The 21,521-nt window shown below is 47.7% G+C and overlaps 1 protein-coding gene across 1 annotated transcript in view; it reads right to left on the reverse strand.

Moving 5' to 3' along the window:
- The window catches only part of LOC125947067 (serine proteinase stubble-like), a 179,872-nt gene that overhangs the window by 62,964 nt on the left and 95,387 nt on the right, over nt 1–21,521 (reverse strand). Inside the window, exon 3 of the mRNA XM_049671375.1 lies at nt 4,800–4,914. Coding sequence (XP_049527332.1) covers nt 4,800–4,914 — 115 coding nt within the window. The remainder of the gene's footprint in view (nt 1–4,799; nt 4,915–21,521) is intronic.

A 21,521-nucleotide genomic window follows, 5' to 3' on the forward strand; every position in this document is an offset into this window, starting at 1 on the left:
CCCTGGTTTCCTTTTTCGCCCAAACCCTACGTAGCTGCGATTACACGCTATACGGGTTGGGGAATGTGACGAAACAACTCTGTGGCTAGATCCGGAGCTTGCCTGAAGCCCTAGCCACACGCAGAGCGTAATCCCCACAAAATGACGCGAGTTGCTTTAAATTTTTTGCCAGTTATTCGGAGACCCATTGTTTTTTATTCTCCTTGACACTTTTTGATCACATGTTGTCGGTATTTTCTTTATATTACTCGATATTTATTCTTCCTTATTTCTTTTATCTTTAATGAAGCAGAAGTTCAATGCTCTCTTATAATATGTCTATAATAGAAAGTTGTGTGTACAATAGTTTTGCGTTTAATGAGACTTATGTGTGTACTATAGAAAGTATTGCTGATTGTGCTGAACAATTTGTGTTCAATAATACACATCACTGCATGCACATATCTGGACTAAAATATATTTGCATGCCAGCGCTGCTATCTACACAGGCAGCATTTAGCTACTGTTGGTGAAAAATTCTCGGTATTTTTATAATGCCTGTTCATAATACCTAATACCAGCCTAACCCGTGAATAAATTTTGCATACTGAAAATACCGTGTCGTGCTCCGAGCGTGCTCAGCACATTGGTTCTGTGATGTGATAAGAGCTGGGTATCCGGCTCTTTAAGCTGTGGTTTATACAGATAATGATATACTGACTTCTTAGTGAAATCAGCTATGGTAGGGGGAAGGGGGGGGGGGGGGTGTTATTTGCACACAGTTCAAGTTATGACCATGCCAGGCTCTGCAAAAGCCCTTCTTGAATTGTGCTGTTGGACATAGTCTACTGACCTGGTGTTGTCTGACAGCCTGTATGCTATATTTATGTTTGTCATTACATAACAAATACCTCCAATGCTATAATAATAAAGGGAATGTAAACTAGGAAGGCTGGACTTGAATCGATTTGACTTGAAAAGTTACAGTGTGGCGGCTTGAAAAAGGGCCATCAAAACACATGCCTATTAAAGCTCCTCACGTTTACTAGCATGTAACCAGACAGATAATGAGATTTTTACTTGGTTTTGCAATTGACAGGCGGACGCATCAATCAATTTTTACAATATGCTTATGTATGTGTAAGCGAAGGCATGCGTATGAAATATGCGTATGCATTTGTCACTTATATACTTCCTCCGAGTGTATGGGTCTTCGAATATCTGTAATGACACCTTATGATGTTTTTCAAGATGTTTCGAACACACAAATGCCTAAATCTCCTCATGACTATGCATATGTGAAGAGTAATGATATGCATGTGCTCCGAGAAACAATTTTCGGTCGCCATGTCATAATTGTTCGAAGTAAAATATTTCAAAACCAGCCTACATCTTGCCCTGTTTTCATTTTAAAAGCTCCGGAATTATAGTATGACGTCACATTTTCAAATAACCCGACGTCTGCATTTAGTTATGTTTTTGTTTTTCTCAAAGTCGTTGATTTATTATAAATATAGCAAGCATCCATCACATCGAAAACGAAACATCCTGTGCTATCATGTAAATTTTGCGTGATCACATTTTTCATAACTTCAAGAATGTCACGCTACAACGCTGGGACTATGTTTAAAATATTTTATATGAAGGGAAATAGTTCCAAGATACCAGCTGTTGGCACGCATCTTTACGTCGACTTTACGTACATAATGCATGCAGCAGCTTATAAAGTCTGCTGGTAAGCTGCTGGTAACACATGTCTTATTTTGTATGCATTGTAATGGATATATTCCCATGTAAAGACTGCTGCTGGTCATGTCCAGCTTCCGCTTCCTTCATAAAATGCATTAGCCAGTTTAGCAGCATCACAAACTGTTGCTGTGTTTGTGTCTAAATGTCTTTTAAGTAAACTGTCCTGTAAGCAAACTTTTCTTGTCAAGCAACTTTGTCCTCAATCTCAGGCAGTGAGAAGCCCTTCTCCTGTATTCGCGATCATCTGTGTAATAAATTTGTTGCCTTTCAAGCCTATTTCCTCTACGAAGTCGTGCTAGCGTTTGCACTCAATTGCAGCCATTAGAGTGCCTACATATTTTTTCATGTTGCGGATAAATCTTGACTGTCGAGCCTGTTGAGGTGAACTTAAAGCTGGTGATAAATGAAATTTTGTTGCTATAGCTAGGTCATCTGGCCTTTGCAAAATCGGCCGTGTTCCAAGCATGTAAATTTAAGTTGAACATGTGCGCATGCTGTTTGCAAGTTAGTGGCCCACGGCAGCATATATTTTCAGATTGGATACGCCTTTGCCGCAGTTAAACAACAGGGATTATCTGCATGAGAGTAAGAAGACCAAGTTCAACTGAAGGAAGCTTATGCATACCTAAAATAACTATAAATTAGAAATGCCTATGGTACAGCTTGTAGTTGGGTTTTCAAGACGTCACTAAAATAGAATTGGAGGCTGGGTTGGCTGACTACCTGATATCTATAGCTTGTCCAGTCTGCACGTATGTCTTGTCAAGCTAAAGTGCAGACGTCTTGACTGCTCGAGCAAGCAAGATGGGTCGGCATTATCTGGGCTTGGCTTCGAGGCTTCGTCTAGATGGCGGCTGGTCATTGCTTCGCCATCGAGTTGGATCTCAAAGCGTCGTTGTCAGCGGCGTAGCATGTTCGGCATTTCTACGAACAGCAACTACACCTCTATCGATTGCTCCTTTTAGTTTTCAAGATATGGGCAAATGGCCAGCGACGGGCTGGGCCACAGGTAGCTGCCAGGCAATGGTGAACGGGAAGATCGTCTCGGTCTTTACACAGTTGCTGCCAGGTAGTCGGCGATATTTCGAGGTCATTCGCCTAGCGGTGGACACGGCGCATTGATGGCAAGGCCTCGTAGTCCCAAATTCTGGCATGGCTAACGGCGGTAGACGTGACCGGCTTCTCCGCAATGATAGCATAGGGAGCGTTGGTTCGGAGTGCGCCATACGTCTGTCTTCCATGCGGCGATTGCGGGCCGATGGAGGAAACAACTTTATTAAGATAAATTACATGGCGTTGTAGATGGTCGCTTGTCTGCGGCGACCTCTTCTGCCCAGGCAATGATTCCGTTTTGTCGCTTTTCTTCTGGAGACCGTATTAAGGTCTCCTATGTCGTTTCAGAGGGAGCTGGCAGTACCTCTCTGGGTGGGGGAAGGCCCTCGCATTCCCAGGCGGATAGGCAGGGCGGGGTGCTGGCGGCGGCGGCTGGCGACGTAACTGCGGCGGGGCTCGACGCGGGCACGGAGGGGCATGTCACTTTGGGGACAGCGGCGTAGATCATCACTTCTGGCTGAGGCTGCGGCAGCTCAGGGACTCCTAGTGACTGCTGGAAGTCTTCATGGACAATATCAGCAATTGAAGTAACTCGATCATGCGAAAAAGGGAACAGCTTCTGAAGCTCTTCCCGCAAGACCGCTCTGTTGGTTTCGCGCACATTGTCGGTGCCTAGTGTTTTAACTTGGGCGTGGCTTGTCGTGAGCGTGCGGAGGTTCAATTGCGTGTTCCGTGTTTCTGGGCGCCTTTTCGATGTTGGTGGATTTAGAACGAAACTCCTCGAGGGTGTTCGGTGGGTCCGGTACCATTCCAGCCACTGACACATTGCAATAAAAAGTGTAAATTATGGGGTTTTACGTGCCAAAACCAGTTCTGATTATGAGGCACGCCGTAGTGGGGGACTCCGGAAATTTGGACCACCTGGGGTTCTTTAACGTGCACCTAAATCTAAGTACACGGGTGTTTTTGCATTTCGCCCCCATCGAAATGCAATAAAAAAAAGCGGACTTTCTATTCTTTCGTCATGTCCGCGTTGGCTCGGCGAAATAGACCGGTCATTTCCTCATTCCTCTGTGAATATCCTGATGCTGTCATTTGGGAGTTACACCTCAGGCGTCAAGAAGTGCTTCGGCCCTATCTCTTCCTATGACGTCCGGGAAGTTTTCTTCAGAAAATGTCCTATGTTGCTAAAGTAGGTTCCCGATTCTCGAACTAGGTGCTCGCGGCGTCATCCAAGTAGAAGTATACATGGCGCAGCTGCTCCTCGGCGTTGCAGTTGTTGAAGGTCGAGATCTTTTCGAACGTCTCGAGCCAGGTCATCGGACGAAGATCCGCAGAAAACAGGTGTCTCCCTCGGCTGCTTGCAGGACGATGGCTGCAAGAGTTAGTGGAGCTGTCATCGCGGCAGTTGTCGTGAACTTGACCTTTCTGGTGCTCTCGGGCAGATATCAGTGCTGCGGGTGCAGGTTTTGTAGCCTGCGGCTAGCTCTATGCTCCGGGGTGATGTCTTCACGTTGCGGGCTGGTATCATGGATTGATGGTAGTATTTGACACATGAACGGTAAAGCACCTTTGCCAAGTTACACGTTGCAGAGACGGTGAGCAACCACACTGACGCAACGTAAGTCAATAACTGTTTATTGGGCGAACCTGTACCCACCAAAACAAGTAACACTCGGCGAGTACACTCGTCGATAGTCCAAATTTCATCGGCGGGTGCTGCGCGTCGGCTTTTAAACATGAATCGTAGAAGGTTTCAGCGTAATCGCTGGTGCTCCCATACCTTCCATAAAATACAACAGTAATCGTTTCGCGCATACAATCTCAGTACAGAAGGTTTGGCGAAAACATATACATCAAATAGAATCAACGATGACACTCGAGTAAATTCGAAATCATGCAGGTGCCTCTTGCGTTGAGCAATAACCTTAACTTGTCAGTGGGTGAAACGTAGTTCGCGCGAAAAGGATAAATAAGTACACGCGTCAATACTGTCACGCAAGCCATTGTTTTCTCACCATTTTCTTGAACTTTCCAGTAGGCTTCTAAGGACGGGTTCCGCACAGGATCCGCTGGAGCGACAGGAAGGCAAACGCTCCCCGTATTCTGGTCAAATTCAAAGCATTTGTCCATCTGTCAGAAAATTAAGAAAAACAGGTATATTCATGACCACATTGTTTGGCGACACAGAAACCTGGTAACATTTGTAAGAAAAAAATTTGCGGATACCACGCGCTGTGAGAAGCGGTTTAAGGGAAGTATTATTAGTGTTTCTGAACAACGTTGTTAATACTTAGCGTTCATTTCCAAGTAGAGACCACACTACCAAGTTGGACACATTTTCACTGGGAAACGCCTCGCTCAACATAGAGGATTTGTGCTCGATTACGCATATGCCACGCATGCGAGACGAAACGACAACGACGACATAACGATGACTGTATAGCGACGAAGCAACGGTAACGGTGAAATGGCGACGATGGCATGACGGCACTAGAATCACTGCGGAAAAATGAAGACAATCAAAATTCACCGACGGTTATGATACTCGCCAATGCGAAATGCGCTAATGCTAATGCGCTAAAGCGCAGCTCTGTACGTGTTTTCATTTCGAGATATATTGGTGGCGTGGACAATCTGTCTCTTGCGGCACGTTGTAAATGGAGCGAAGTATGGCGTGACTGCCTCGCTAATCTGGAGATCGCGAGAACCAGCGCGTGGGCGCGATTCACAGCAGCCGCCGACGACACACCACCCCGACGACGCGCGCTACACTGACGTCATCTCGTAGCCGTCCGTCGCCACACTACACTTTTTTTCTCTCGCTTTCGCCATATCCTCTTCCGCTTTCCACCTCACGGTTCCGCTGCACCCTCCTCTCCACTTTCCTCCTCGCGCCTCTAGACTCTCGCCGCTTTTTTCATCCCCCGCTGCGCGCCGCGTTCGCTCTCATGTTTTGTTGTGCTCGTTGGCTCGGTTACGAATGACAACGCCGACGCTCGCCGCAGGAACGGGCGCTTAGGAGCTGCACTCTAAAAAGAAAACATGATGTGACGACGACGGCATGACGTCCATGGGGTGGCAACGCTGAAGTGACGACAACAGTATGAAGACGACAGCGTGACGACAACGTGGTGCGGTTGCTACAATCTACCAATTGTATGAAGACGACGGTGTGACCAAGAGGATTATGGAGCTCTACCTAATGACGACAATATGATGACGATGCTAAAATAAGTACATTGGTATGACGATGCTGGAATAACACGATCGCATGACGACAGTGGGCTGACGAAGGTGGAATGTCGACGACCAAATGACGACGACGGCGTGACGACACAGGCATGGTGATAATTAGTGGATGGATGAAAAAAAAAACGGCAAAGCTTGCACTAATCCACGCAAAGTTCTAGACACAGCGAAGCTAGCCGATCGAGTGGGCAAGACGGCAGCAGCGCCGGCACGATGCTTAATCGCGTCTTATTTGTCGTACAGTTTCTTTGCTGTTTACCTGGAATCTTGAACGCTGTATTTTCCTCGAGATGCTGCGAAATGGAACCGTCCGTTGACCATGCGCTGCATTTGAAGCTACAGCCTGTGCCCGCGTAGGATGGTCTGCATCCGAAATGCCCTGTCACCTCCCCGTGTGACAGCTTTCGCAAGTGCGATAGTAGTCCTATCCTCGCGCCACTTGCTTCCAACTTATATGTGAAGTCATCGGATGGCCCAATCAAAGCATGCTCTTGGACAATCACGTCATCGACACAACGCTAAAAAGGCCTGGACCCGGCATCGCTCGTCAGTGGGCCAGACAGCAGCAGCGCCGACACGATGCTTAATCGCGTCTGATTTGTCGTGCAGGTACGTTACTTTGAACACGCCCATTGTTTTAGATCAGATGATCGTTGTTTGCTGCTGCTCTCTTGCCCACAGAGCTTTCTGTCTTGTTTTATACATGCACTGTAGTGCGTCAATAGGCTGGCACTTAGCGGTGATGTAGAATTAAATCCTGGCCCTATGAGAAAGGGGACTCGTAATACCAGTAACTCAGATGATACTTCATGCTCATCTGAAACTGATAAGACCGATAATGACTCGAACAATATTTCGGGAATGCTGACCGAAATGGGCAGAAACTGATGGCTCGTGATATCGCTGACATCAAGCTTTTTCAGCAAACTGTCAACAAGCGTTTTGACGCGCTGGAATCCCTGTGTGGCCGCCCTTGAAAAGAACACCGCCGATCCTAGTACCTCGTTCGATCAGTGTGGTTCCGATGTACGCTCTTTATCTCGGGCCGTTTCGGAATTAATGAAAAAGAACGATGACCTTGAAAATCGTTCCAGACGCAACAATATAATTTTGCATGGACTTGACGAAAATGATTGTGGAAACAACAGCATGCTTTTTTCTAATGTACGCCAATCTTTCACAGAGAAACTTAACATTGAATGCCCGCCAATTGAACGCTGTCATAGAATTGGCACCAAACGTGAAGGTAGATCGCGCCCCGTTATATTAGGAGTCCTAGACTTCAGGAATAAGACAGAGATAATGAAAATTGTCTCAAAGCTTAAAGGAACAAAATCTTATGTTACTGAGCATTTCTCAGCTAACGTGCGTGCCATTCTCAAGAAGCTATGGACACCAACCTCTTCTTTTCGTAACCGTGGTTCCGTGGTGAGGTTACGCTATGACCGCGTTTTCATAAATAATGTCCGCTATTGGTGGAATGACACAGAAAATGCCATAGTCGACGATTCAGGTCTCGCTGCAAACACCCCAGTGAACAATTCCAGTCTCTCTGCAGGCTTGTCAAACACTCCCCCAGCTACGTCGTCTTCACATTGACAGACCCGCGATTCTTACAACTTCACTTTCTTGAATTAGAATGCAAGAAGTCTAGCGAATAAATTCCCATTGTTTCTTTCTCTGGTAACATCCTATTCCCCTCATTTCAATGGCGTCACTGAAACTTGGCGTCACGATCACATGTATGACTCTGAAATCACTGCACCCGGCTATGTAGCTGTCCCATCAGACGCCAAAACTGGCAAGGGAGATGGAGTCGCCCTTTTTTTCAAGTCTGACCTGAAGTTTTCAGTTATCTCTCCTCCAGTAAATCTCGAATCTGTCTGGTGTAAATTGTTCCTGGGCAAAAAAAAAAAAAAAACCAATCATAGTCTGTTTTCTATCATCCACCTGCTTCCTCCCTCGATAACCTTTTTTCTTCTAACTGATTATATCAACACGCACAATTTTCATGCACATAGTTTAATTCTAATGGGAGACTTTAATACACCGGATATTCATTGGCCCTCACTTTCGCATAGAAGTTCTTTAGGTAGTGTAACGTTTGACTGACAGACGAAACGACGATCAACATTTGGCTGGGCCTTGCCAAGACGAAAAGACCCCCGGCCGTTTATTTGCCGCGGTTAAGTAGCCGTGTTCCCAGCGGGGAAGGGCGAACGAAAGCCAGGAGGAAGGTAAAGCAGACGGAAGGGGGGAGAGGAGGACAATGCGATATCGCCGAGGACGAATGCAGACAGCAGATAGTCCGGTCTGTTACATCTTCTCTTCACACATTTTCAAAACACTTATTTGATTTGCACTCGTTAACTTGATGGAAGGATGGCCCGTAGTGAAGGCGCTTCGGTTCGCTGCGCTGGCGTTGGAGTGGCGTTGGAGTCCTCACCTGGATGAGCTGGTTCTGCCTGGTGACTGCCTAATGGGTTGCCCTGCGTGATGTTGCCTCGATGTCTATCACTGCACTCCGTCTCGCGTCGGGGTGCGTCAGGGTGCCTCGCGTCGGGGTGCGGGTTACCGTTACCCACGTCGCTAACCTCACCGTCGAAGTTTTCGTCCGTTTGCAGCAAGTGCTGTCGGTTGCGTCTCAGGAGGCCATGGTCTTCTGTTTTTACCACGTACGATCGTGGTGCAGTCTCTTTTACCACTTTCGCTCGGCGTGACCAGCTTCTGTGTTTGATCCGGACCACGTTTCCGGCTTCCAAGGGTGGTAGTGGCCTGCCTCGGGAAGACTGACGCTGTTTCAATACGGGGATCCCTCCGTCGACATTGTATTCAGGAAGTGTTGCGTGCAGGCGGCGACCTTGCAGTAGTTCTCCGGGTGATTGACCGCTGTCAAGAGGAGAAGATCGATACGCCAACAGACCGAGCCATACATCACCCCGGGACTCGTGGGTTTTCATTAGAATACGCTTCACGATCTGCACACCCTTTTCGGCTAATCCATTTGACCGTGGGAACTCGGGACTTGACGTGATATGCTCGAAGTCATACCGGTGTACGAACAACGCGAACTCTCGCGATGCAAATTGAGGCCCGTTGTCGGTGCAAACTTGACTGGGAATGCCGTATCGAGAGAAGATAGCAGATATCTTGTCGATTACTTCCACCGCCGTGGTACCTCTCAGTTTCTCGACATCTGGAAAGTTAGAATGGGCATCAAACACAACAACGTAGTGATCTCCAGCGAATGTAAATAGGTCTATTCCTACGCGACGCCACGGTCGGTCGGGCGTTGGCTGTAGCAGGAGGGGTTCACTCGGTTGGCTGTAGGCGTACTTTCGACATACGCTACAAGTTCGCGCTCGTTGTTCAATGTCACTGCTCATTCCCGGCCAGAAAACCAATCTACGAGCTCTAGCCTTACACTTGTTCATACCCAAGTGGCCTTCGTGAATACGCTCAAGAATTTCCGGACGCATTGATTTAGGCACAACCACTTTGCAACCCTTGAGAATCACTCCATTGACCACGGATAGCTCTTCCGCATACGGCTTCAGTACGCCGTCTATTGCCATGCCATCTTCCATTTGTTTCATAGTGCGGCTGAGAAGCGGATCTTCAAGGGTATTCTTTTGTAGTCGCACCATAGTCGCTTTGCTTATGATTCTGGAGACTACTTGCGTTGTGTGCACGTCCACGTCCTCGACTTGGTCACTTCCGCCAGTTGGTAGTGCGGCCCGGGACAGCATGTCTGCGAGTAACAGGTCCTTCCCAGGTACAAACTGCAATACAAAATCAAATTTCATCAGACGGATGAAAAACCGTTGCAGTCTGGGTGGCATATCTCCAATGTTCTTTTGGGCAATCGCAATTAATGGCCGGTGATCAGTTTCAACCGTAATCTTTCGTCCATATACGAACTGATGAAATTTTTCACAAGCGAAAACGATTGCAAGTGTTTCCTTTTCTATGTGGGCGTATCCTTCTTCACTCGGCGTCAGCGCCCTTGACGCGTAGGTCACTGGGCGCCAGTCATCCCCGTGTCTTTGCAATAATGCAGCACCGATACCCGTTCCCGAGGCGTCCGCCGTTATCTTTGTGTTCCTTTTTTCATCAAAAAGAGCCAACAACGGGGGATTTGTAAGCGCTGCGCAGATCTGGTCCCATTCGTGCTCATGGGCTGTTGTCCACTCAAACACCGAGGACTCTTTAACGAGGCTTCGAAGCAATGCTGTTTTGTCGCTCAATGCTGCCAGGTATTTTCGAAAGTAGTTCACGACACTGAGCAGTCTACGCACACCCTGTTTATCTTTTGGAGCTGGCATGGCACGGACGCTTTCGATTAAATCGGGACTAGGACGAATTCCGTCTCGTCCTATAACATCGCCAAGGAATGCAACCTGTGTGGTACACAACACACACTTAGCTGGATTAAATGTTAGCCCTTCCTCCCGTGCCCGTCTCAGCACAGCAGTGACGCGTTCGTGGTGTTCTTCCTTAGAGTCGCCCCATATTAAAACGTCGTCTACGTAGACGCGCACTCCCGGCAGCCCTTCGAACATCTCTGTTAACGTCTTTTGGAACACCTCGCTCGCCGATGAAATTCCGAAAGGAAGACGTAAAAAACGGTACCGCCCAAATGGTGTCGCAAAAGTGCATATTCGTGACGTGGCCTCGTCTAAAGGAATCTGATGAAAGCCGGCATTGGCGTCGAGCCGGGAGAAGTATTTTGCTCCTGCCAGTTCGCTCTCTATGTCCTCTCGTGAAGGCATAGGATAGTGCTCCCGCTTAATGCTCCTGTTCACTGCTCTCGGGTCCATGCAAATGCGAAGCGTACCATCCTTCTTGTGCACAACAACCAGGGGGCTTACCCAATCGGTTGTTTCATCCACCTTGACGATGATTGAGGCCTTTTTCATTCTTTGGAGTTCTTGTCGCAGGCGTCCTTTCAATGCTATGGGTACTCTGCGGGCAGGTTGGACGACTGGAACGGCATCCTCTCGTAGCACCATTTTGTAGGGTCACTTGACGCAGCCGGTGCCGCTGAAGAGGTCAGGAAAGGCAAGCTGGAATTCCGTTCGCGTATAGCCTAAATTCACAGCGTCCGAAGTCGCCGGTATCAGACCAAACTGTTGGCATGCCTTTAAGCCAAGGATAGCTTGGCGCCCCTTTTTCACGATAAAGAACGAGACGGAATGCTGCGTTTCGCTTATCTCGAGATCTTCGGTTGCCACGCCAACGTGCTTGATTGCGCTGCCGTTGTATGCTGTGAGGACGGCCGCGCTCTTACGCGGAGTGCTTGCGTTGGCAATTCGGTTGAACAGGGATAGGGGCAGCAAATTTGCCTGAGACCCGGTATCTACTTTGAATTGTATCTCCAGACCGGCTATTTTGCCGCGAACCACCCAATCCGCTCCTATGGCTCCGGTGACGCCGCAAATGCTGATGCCCAAGATGTCAAAGTTTTCGTCGCCTTCTTCCAATTTGTGCACCTCGTTTATCCTGCGAGCATTGTTGCAGCATGCGGCGAAGTGATTTCGTTTCTTGCATGCATAACAAGTTTTCCCATATGCCGGGCACCGCTCGGGGGCATGTACCTTGTTACAATTTCGACAACGAGTTGCATTCGCAAACTTCGTGCGGTTTGTGCGATTTGTGAAGTCAACGTGCAGGCTTTCCTTTGACCATGCTGCGCTCTGAAGGGCAGAAAGCTCAGCGGCTTTGCAAATTTCTTCTGCTTTCTGCAAGTTTAAGTCTGTCACTTAGCAACTTTTCTCGAAGTTTTGCATTATTTGTGCCAAAAACCACTTGATCCCTGATCATAGATTCTTCAAGTGAACCGAAGTTGCACAGCTTTGCCTGCTTTTTTAAGTCCCGTAGGAACCGCTCAAAAGGCTCGGCCTCTTCCTGTGTTCGCAGTCGAAAAATGTGCCTTTCGTAGACTTCATTACCCTGGTCGACACAGTATTCTTCAAACTTCCGCACTAACGTGTCATAATCTTCTCGGTTCTCACCTGCGGCAAACGAGAAGTTGTTGTAGACATCGAGCGCCTCGTCCCCCGCGGTGCTCAGAAGAATCGCTGCTTTTACGGCCGATGGGCGGGGCTTCTCCGGTTCCGTAGCGGTGATGAACAGCTGCAGCTTCTGCTTGAACACCAGCCAGTTTTTCCTGATGTTGCCGGACAGGTGCAGCGGTTCCGGGGGCTTTACGACGTCCATCTAGTACGTCAGATCCCACTTCTGACATCATGTAACGTTTGACTGACAGGCGAAACGACGATCAACATTTGGCTGGGCCTTGCCAAGACGAAAAGACCCCCAGCCGTTTATTTGCCGCGGTTAAGTAGCCGTGTTCCCAGCGGGGAAGGGCGAACGAAAGCCAGGAGGAAGGTAAAGCAGACGGAAGGGGGGAGAGGAGGACAAGGCGATATCGCCGAGGACGAATGCAGACAGCAGATAGTCCGGTCTGTTACAGGTAGCGAACTGATTAACTTTTCTTTATCATTTGGGCTCACACAAGTGGTTGATGGCGCAACAAGACAGAACGCACTCCTTGACCTAGTGTTTATTAGCTCAGACCTTGTTGATAAATTGTCCGAATGTGAAATTATTGACGGAATTTCAGATCACAAGGCCGTGTTTATATCGCTCAGTTGCACAATGTGTAAACCGCGTACCGAAATTCAAACCTTTTTTCGACTTTAATCGCTCTGATGATACTTCTATTCTTGAAGTTTTATCAGAAGGCTTCGAATCATTTTGCATACTCAGTAAAGATTGTGACGTGAATACACTAGTTCTAGAATTTGAAAGCATTACAAAGCTCTGCATTAACCGATTTGTTCCGTTAAAAAGTAAGAAAAAGAATCGTGCCAACCCTTGGATGACGAGAGAACTTTTGCAATTATCACGCCGCGTTAGACGGCTGAGACGATCAAAACGCAGTAACGACCCCGATGCCATTACTAGATTCACATCTGCCAAAGAGGAACTAAATCTGAAAATGAATTTAGACAAAGATTTTTTCTTTCATGTCGAGCTGCCAGGATTGCTAAGAAATAATCCTCGGAAATTCTGGCGTTCCGCCATGCCTGTTACAGATTCTTCATCTTCCTTTACTATTAATGATGAAAGTGTAAATGATCCTGTGCGCATGTCCAATGCATTCAATGCACATTTCTATTCTGTCTACGCAAACGATGCTCCCATCAGCCCGGCTTTCGATAATCATTCAGTTTATTCCATTCCCGACATTTCAGCTAATGTTAATGGCATCCCCAATTTGATTTTAAAGTTAGACATAAAAAAATCTGATGGCTCTGATGGTATTCCGAACTCGTGTTTAAATCGTTATTCGCAATGGACATCACGCTATCTTGAAATTATATTCAATAAGTCTCTTGAAACCGGAATCGTTCCTTCATCCTGGAAGCTTGCAAGAGTAATAACCTTATATAAAACCGGTGACAAGACAGACCTATCAAATTATAGACCAATTTCTTTAACTTCTCACTCGTGCAAAAAGCTGGAACATATTGTTTACAAACACATCATCGATTTCCTTGAGTCGAATAATACTCTAACTAATGTTCAGCATGGCTTTAGACGTGGTTTCAGCACTATCACGCAATTAACCGAATTCACCCATGACATTGCTTACCAATTAGATCTCGGTAAACAGATTGATGCTATTTTTATTGATTTTTCTAAAGCGTTCGATTCAGTACTTCATTCTCACCTCTTGCAAAAATTAAATGCCGTACAAAAGAATTCCCGTCTGGATAACCGGATTGCTAGTTTCCTTTCTGACCGGTCCCAATACGTCGACTTCAGTTCCGCAAGGTCATCAATTCTTGAGGTAGGTTCTGGGGTTCCTCAAGGGTCAGTCCTGGGTCCTTTATTGTTTTTAATTTATGGCAACGGCCTACCAAAAATGTTTCTTCCAGCATTCGTCTTTATGACGACGACTGCGTCTTATACGATGTGATTGATTTTGCGACTAATCATAAGCGACTGAACGATTCCTTTGCCTCCTGCGGTGTTGGTGCGAAAAATGGAAAATGAACATTAATTAAAAAAAACCGTTGTTTTGACCTTCACAAAAAGAGCCGCGCCAGTAATTGCGACATATTCCTTGAATGGATCATCTTTAAATATAGTTCGACAATATAAATACCTTGGCGTAACATTTACTCACAATTCCTCATGGTCTGCACACATTGATCAAACATGTTCTAAGGCATTAAAACAACTTGGATACCTGCATCGTGCTATGCAGAAGGCTCCAAAGGATACTGAACTATTAATGTATAAAACACTTGTTCGCCACATTATCGATTATGCCGCCACAGTGTGGCCACCCCATAACCAAAACAACATAATCAAACTAGAAGCAGTTAAAAAAAAGCCGTCCGCTTCATTTTTCGCTGGTATGACCACTAGTTTTCGCCATCGTCAGCCCTCCCTTCAGTGAACCTAACATTACTTTCCGTGCGTCGTGACGTGGAATCTTTAAAATTTTTGCGCAACATCATTAACACGTTCTGTCGTACTTCGAACACAGTTTGCTTATCTTTCGCCTAGCCTTCTTCTACACGTAATTTCCACGAGCTGAATCTTTTCCCTTTCTATGTCCGTACATGTACTTTCAAGTACAGCTTCTTTCCCCGCACTATAGAGGTATGGAATTCCTTACCCGGCTGTCTTCGTTCACTCTCAATAAGCGAATTCGAAAGTGCTCTTTATGAAAACCGGCGTGTGTAACTGCTTGAGTTACGTTTGATTTATGCTTTGCGTATGTATTTCAGTGTTTCGCTGCTTTCTCTATTGAAGAAAATGATTTTCCAGTGCTTTACCTGTTGTACTAATATTTGAATTTGCTAATGTTGTAAGATTCTTTGTTCAGTTTCACTTATTTTTTGTTCACCCTTGTATTCACCCACTCCTGCAATAGCTCTGCTATAGGGCTGCAGTATGTACAAATAAATAAATAAATAAATAAATAAATAAATAAATAAATAAATAACCTAAGAGATACCTGGCATAACCAAGCTCAACTCAGGCATAGCCAAGGCGGAACCTAGTTGATTGAGCGTGGCTTATCGCCAGCTGCGGCACGGCAGAACTCGGCTACTGCAAGGTGGAAAGCGTGACGTCAGACAAGCTGCGGCGTGGGGGAAGTGGGGCGAAAGCTATGCACAGTGTACGGGCGGCACGCAGCAGACAAAACACCAGGATGACGTCGCGGCGTATGCGCAGTAGCGCGCAGCGGGTGGCTGCTCGGCCGAGCCGCCGCCAGAGGCGCCTGCTGCAGTCATGGACACCGCGGGCGTTCGGCGCTAATGCGGGGAAACGGCCATCGGACAAGAGCCCTTGGCGTCGGCAGCACCCCTGCGCGTTGCCTCGTTGATGCTGCTACAATTTGTTTCTCTCTCTCTTTCTCTCGCTCTCATTTTCTCTTTCTCTCTCCCGAGCATAGCGCGCAACACTCCGCGAGGTGGTTGCTAGGCAACGCACTGGTAGGCAGCTGCGGCGTAGCTGGTTGCCATGGTTACGGCGCGGCTGGCTTTTCTTGAAATGCGCACGTTTTACGGTTGGCTTAAACAGCTTCGCTGTTAGAACTCTATTATTTATCGAGGGAGGGGAGAAGGGGAATAAGGGAAGGGGTTGGGCGAAAGGGCGCGGGTGCATGGGTGGGTCCTTATTCCAGGACACCAGTGATCCTGGCTACCCTCTGCGCCTGGTCCCTTTGGACCTCCGGCCGGGCGAGGAGGATCTCGCACGGCTCCCTACTATAGGTAAGTATCTGACGCGAGGTTGCTTCCTGTGGTCTATTCGTGCATTCCCACGTTACATGAAGTAGTGACGGCCACGCACCACACCATCGACAAGCGCCGGCATGTAGTGTGGAATTCATGTGGTGTGCTCTTCCTAAGGGGGGATAGTGTGTGTGTTAGTATTCTTTGTATGCGCGGGCTTCTTGTACGCCCCGTTGCCAATGCGTTGCGGGGGGATCAAGGCGCTCTCTTGTGCGACGTTGGTGCTCGAGGATGTCTCGCGCCGTAAGTGGACTATCATGGCAAGGGCTGTGGTCCCCTGCTAGGTTTGTGAGTTCTCGAGCTAGGGAGTGTGCCCTCTCACTGCCTGGGATGCCCTCGTGTCCTAGACACCATATGATTGCATGTTCTTCTTGGAGTGCGTCGCCTACGATTCTTAACACGATCCGTGGCAATCTACCTTGCATATACGTACATTCTACATGCTGTTTGAGAGTCGGAGATAACCAGTGTCGAGTGCCCAGCGCTGTCGCTCTGTTTGATTGCCGTAGCTATTGCTGAGGCTTCGGCAGTGGCTCTGCATGTTGTGTTTATGAGGCCGTTATATCGGCTCTTTTTCACTGCGTGTTGCGAACTGCTGCTATGACGTGTCCTCTGATGGTCCGAGCGGCGTCCGTGAATTGCACTTCTTGATTATTCCCAAAGCTTTTGATAAATTGCTTGGCTCAGGATTGTCTTCTGCCTTTGTGGTATTCGGGATTCATGTTCTTTAGTATCGGTGTGGCTTGTATTTGCTTCCTGATGTGGCTTGGGATCTGGTGGATTCGGTCACTGCAGTATTGCGATCTCATCGGGTACTTTAGTTCAGTCAGTAGTTGTTGTCCTGCTTCTGTGAGACATAGGCGTTCCGTCTGATTTATCAGAAATGCTGCCTTGAGCTCTTCAAAGGTGTTGTAAACTCCTGTGTCAAGTAGTCTTTCCCTTGAGGTGTTCACCGGTAAGCCTAGTACCGCTTGGTAAGCGCCCCGTATGACCTGATCCGCCATCTTAGTTTTTGTGCGATTCAAGTTTTGGTAGGCTAGAGCGTATGTGGAATAAGTGGAATCAGCGGAATAAGTGTAATAAGTGGAATACGTAAGTTGAATCAGTGGAATAAGTGGAATCAGTGGAATCAGCGGAAACAGCAGTCAAATCACAACGACGAAATGACAATGGAGGGACCATGATGGCATGACGCCGATGGACTGATGGCGATGGAATTACGACGAGGGAAGGACAACTACTGCTTGTTGGTGTTGGAGCTCACGTCCGCGCTTACACGCATCACCTGCCGCCGCGGGCTGCTTCAAAATCGCATTATATCCGGTATTTATTTGCATTATGACTGGCACCGGGCCATCGTCCAAGACAGTAGCCAGGAGCAAGTAGGCATGAGAACAACGGCGCAATACCTTCAGTGTGACACACGTGCTCACCAAGACAACAACCAGCAGCTGCAGCAATGGGACAATCTGAGGAGGTGGCAAAGAAAGCGTCTGTTAAAGAAATTGTGCGGAAACCATCGACGATTATTGCCGATTTAAGCAAATAGCTAATCGCTTCATCACAGCTATTCACTTTTCTTTAGAAATTGTGTGCTTCAGGGCATACCTTTGTTGTAGTTATTTTATTTCGGTAGCTTTCGTTGTTTCATTGCGCAGCCTTACAATGAACAGAGCCGCTAACCAGTAGATGGGTAGCGGTGCCCTGTCGGCACATGGGTAGAGGGCGGCGGAAGAAGAGGGGGGCCTGTCCTTCCTGATCACTCCCCCACAGTATCTAAATCTGCAAACCAGAGTGCCGAACCGAGAACCGAACACGAGTTTGGTTCGGGTTCGGGTTTAACGCGCTCCGATATCGTTCTGGTTCACTTACAAATCGGAGAAATAAACGTTTGCACTAAACAGCAAGGAGAAATAGACGAACCGGTTCGTGAACCCTTTCGGCGCCGTGAAACTCCTGCCCATGGTTCTACCCGCCGTTCCCCATCTCCACGCCGGCGCTCGTTATCGCCGATGCGGCCTCGTGCCGCCCCTCGGGATGAGGAAAACTAACAGTCGCAGTCCAAGAGGCAAGGGCTGCGACAACGTCGAAGTGCACAAGTCCTCATTGCCGCCCATCCAATGTGATAGACGTGTTTGTCGACGGTGTCCGCCCGTCTGCACTGCTGGACACTGGAGCAGCCGTATGTGTTATGGGCGCTACACTTTGCCGCTTACTTCGGAAAGTCACGACACCCCTGACCGGACTATCCTTTCGAATTGCCAGTGCTCAACATATTCGAACCTTGGTGTCTTGAACTGTTCGTGTAGAAATTGAGGATGTTGTTTACGACATAACATTCTTCATCATTTCCTCCTGCTCTCACGATGTCATCCTCGGCTGGGATTTTCTCTCGCGCCGCAATGCCGTTATCAATTGCGAACGGGCCGAAATAGAACTATCGCCGCTGCTAGATTTGACGCCCACTGACGCTCCGTCGCTTTCCAGGAAACTGATCGTCGAAGCCGACGCTCAGGTTGCTCCCAACGCCTCAATGATCGTGTCCATGCATTGCAGTGGCCTCTCGGACGCCATTGCATTACTTTCGCCATCTGGCTGTTTACTCGCAACGAAGGGCCTGTTGCTACCTTTTGCGACCGTGGACATCACCAAGGGCACTAGCGCAATTTTCGTTTGCAACCCGTGCCCATACCCTGTCATGCTGCTCCGAGGAGAATGCGTTGGTACCGTGGAAGCCATCGACGACGTGCAAGTTATCGACGAGCCCGACCACCCGAATTGCACAACCTACCGCACGCTCAGTGCTGTTTCTGCATCAGACGCATTGCCAAGAGATGTATTTGGTTCCTCCATCACTGGAACCCTTACAGCGGCCCAGCGTTCCCAGCTGCTGTCCCTCTTGGAAGAATTTCGTTCGTCTTTCAACGTGGGACAAGCTTCCCTGGGTCGGACTTCAACTGTCACGCATCACATCGACACTGGCTCTCACCCACCATTGCGACAACGCCCGCATCGCGTTTCTGCCAGCGAACGTCATGTGATTAACGAGCAAGTCGACGACATGCTTAAGTGCGAAGTAATTCGACCCTCGAAAAGTCCGTGGGCCTCGCCTGTCGTCCTTATTACAAAGAAGGACGGCTCTGTCAGGTTTTGCGTCGATTATCGCCGGCTTAACAAGATCACTCGCAAGGACGTCTATCCTCTGCCACGCATAGACGAAGCAATTGACTGCCTGCAAGGAGCCGAGTTCTTTTCATCTCTGGATTTGCGCTCCGGGTATTTGCAAGTGCCTATGGAAGAAGTCGATCGGCCGAAAACAGCCTTTATCACGCCCGACGGCTTGTACGAGTTCAACGTCATGCCTTTTGGACTCTAATGCGCCCGCGACATTCGAGCGCATGATGTACACAGTTCTTCGAGGCTTAAAGTGGCACACATGTTTGTGTTATCTTGACGACATTGTCGTTTTCGCCCCTGACTATACCCCACACCTTCACTACTTGTAAAGACGTTTATTGCACACAGGCGTTAGGGCCAACCGTTGGATCAGTTCAAGGAACCGCGAGCGTGAGCGGCCGAGCGATGCGCTGGATAGACTGACCCACTAGACAGGGCTGGTAAGGATGCCCCACTGCATCGTCCCTCTTCTTCACTATAATATATATATGCTGTAATGATGAGAAAGACGCACTGAGGCTCGGACTGCGGGCGCGGACAGACACAGAACACGACGAGGCAGATTAAAACAGACGTACTCGCGGACGGCCGGCGGTCTGCTTCTCGCATTACAATGGCGCAGTCGACGACAGCCCAGTCTTAAAGCGCTTACACATGTCGTATATAATCGATTTATATACGACATGTGTAATGTGGCATATTTATTAAGTGATGTATATATTCCCACCTCATTTATTAGAAATTATCCTCACCCTTCTGGTTTGTTGATGTTTATTACTTCACCTTGTCACATACTTTTCATTTATCTTTTACTTCATTTTTCATACACGCATAGACTTTGTATAAAGACAGTTTACCCGCAAACACAATGATTACCACTTGTTTGGTGTTCCAATGAACATTTTTCCTTGTTGCCTATGCATTTCCTAGCGATTATATATGCATATATGATATGGCATGTTTATAAAGTGATATGTACATTTCTGCATCATTAAGTACAAATTCTTCTTGCCCTTCTGTTATGTTGATGCTTATTACTTCGCCTTGTCATATAATTTTTCATTTATCTTTTATTGTACTTTTGATACACACATATATTTTGTCTAAAAAACAGCTTGTCCACGAATACAAAGAATGCCACTTGTGCAAATAATGCAATAGAATACAGATCATGGAATTCAGAGGTCAGTGGAGGTCAAAGTACAGGTGTCCCATAGCCAATGGGGGTGCACTGGCCGCCGTCTGCGTGGTCATACAAAAGTTGCAGCAACCTCAAACAATAAACAAAATAAACATTCTCCTCGCAGCTGCCGCCCCTCGCATACCCTTTGTTACCACGTGACGCCTTTCCCCTACATTCCATTGACTGTGTGGTTCCTCCCTTGTGGATATGAATGATTACACCTGTTCATGTGTGGGTTACTCACAAATTACCTAGCTATTCTCCTTTTTTTACGCCATTATATGCACGCGCATGTTTGCAGTCACGTTGATTTCTCTCTCTCCTATTTTCTTTGAGTTCGACATGACTCGACGTGCGTGTTGGTACGCATAACGTCACTAGATGTACACGTGCTTGTGGTCATAAACCAAGTACCACGTTTCTTTTTTTTCTTTTTTTTTCTCTCGCCATTGTATGCACGCGCACGTTTGTAGTCACGTTATAGCGCCACTGTATGTGCGCCCGAAGTTTGTAGTCACGTTGATTTATCTCTCTCTCTCTCTCCTATTTCCGTTGAGTTTGACATGAGTCAATGTACGTGTTGGCATGCATGACGTCACTAAATGACCACGTGTTTGCGGTCATAGACCAGGTACCGTGTGCTTGGTTTTCGTTTTTTTTTTTTCGTTACAGAGAAACTGTATAAATGGAGCTCTGTGTGCTTGCAATCACACTCTTGATGAAGGCCGGACCCCGGCCGAAACGTCGAAATTAAATCTTCTTGCTCGTCTACGTGCGCCTGGACTTCTTTTAAGTTTATTAAACACCGGATCCGAAGAAATACTTCCTTCACAAACACACACGCATATCCTAAGGAATGGGATGGGTTTATTTACACGATCATAGATGGTTAGCATAGCGCAGGTGCAGGATGGTCTTCCAAGGCGAACAGGCGGTGGCCTGCACCTTGCGCACTGCTTTCATTCCCTCGTCCCTCGGCTCTGCCGTGCAGCGTGGCAACTTCTCCGGGGGCAGACGAAGCTCTCCGGGTGATTTGCAATGGTACAGTTTCTGTCGGGGTACGTGAACGGGCTTACGTTTTACGTGACCGCCGGTTATGCGAAGTTACCCTTGCAATGACGTATGTCACGTCACGCAACTTGTCAGTATGGCCTGTGCATGGGCCGGTCTGTCTTGACAGAAATTTCGCCTACAGCCCCATTTTCTGTGCTGGTGTCGAAAGCCAAGCAAAGTCCGCAGGAGCAAATATGATGAGCGTATGTCGAGCGTCATAACGAGCCTTGACACGATCCTGAGAGGAAAGAGTGCCG

This window comes from Dermacentor silvarum, chromosome 7 (assembly GCF_013339745.2).
Source record: "Dermacentor silvarum isolate Dsil-2018 chromosome 7, BIME_Dsil_1.4, whole genome shotgun sequence".
Taxonomy (NCBI): Eukaryota; Metazoa; Arthropoda; class Arachnida; order Ixodida; family Ixodidae; genus Dermacentor; species Dermacentor silvarum.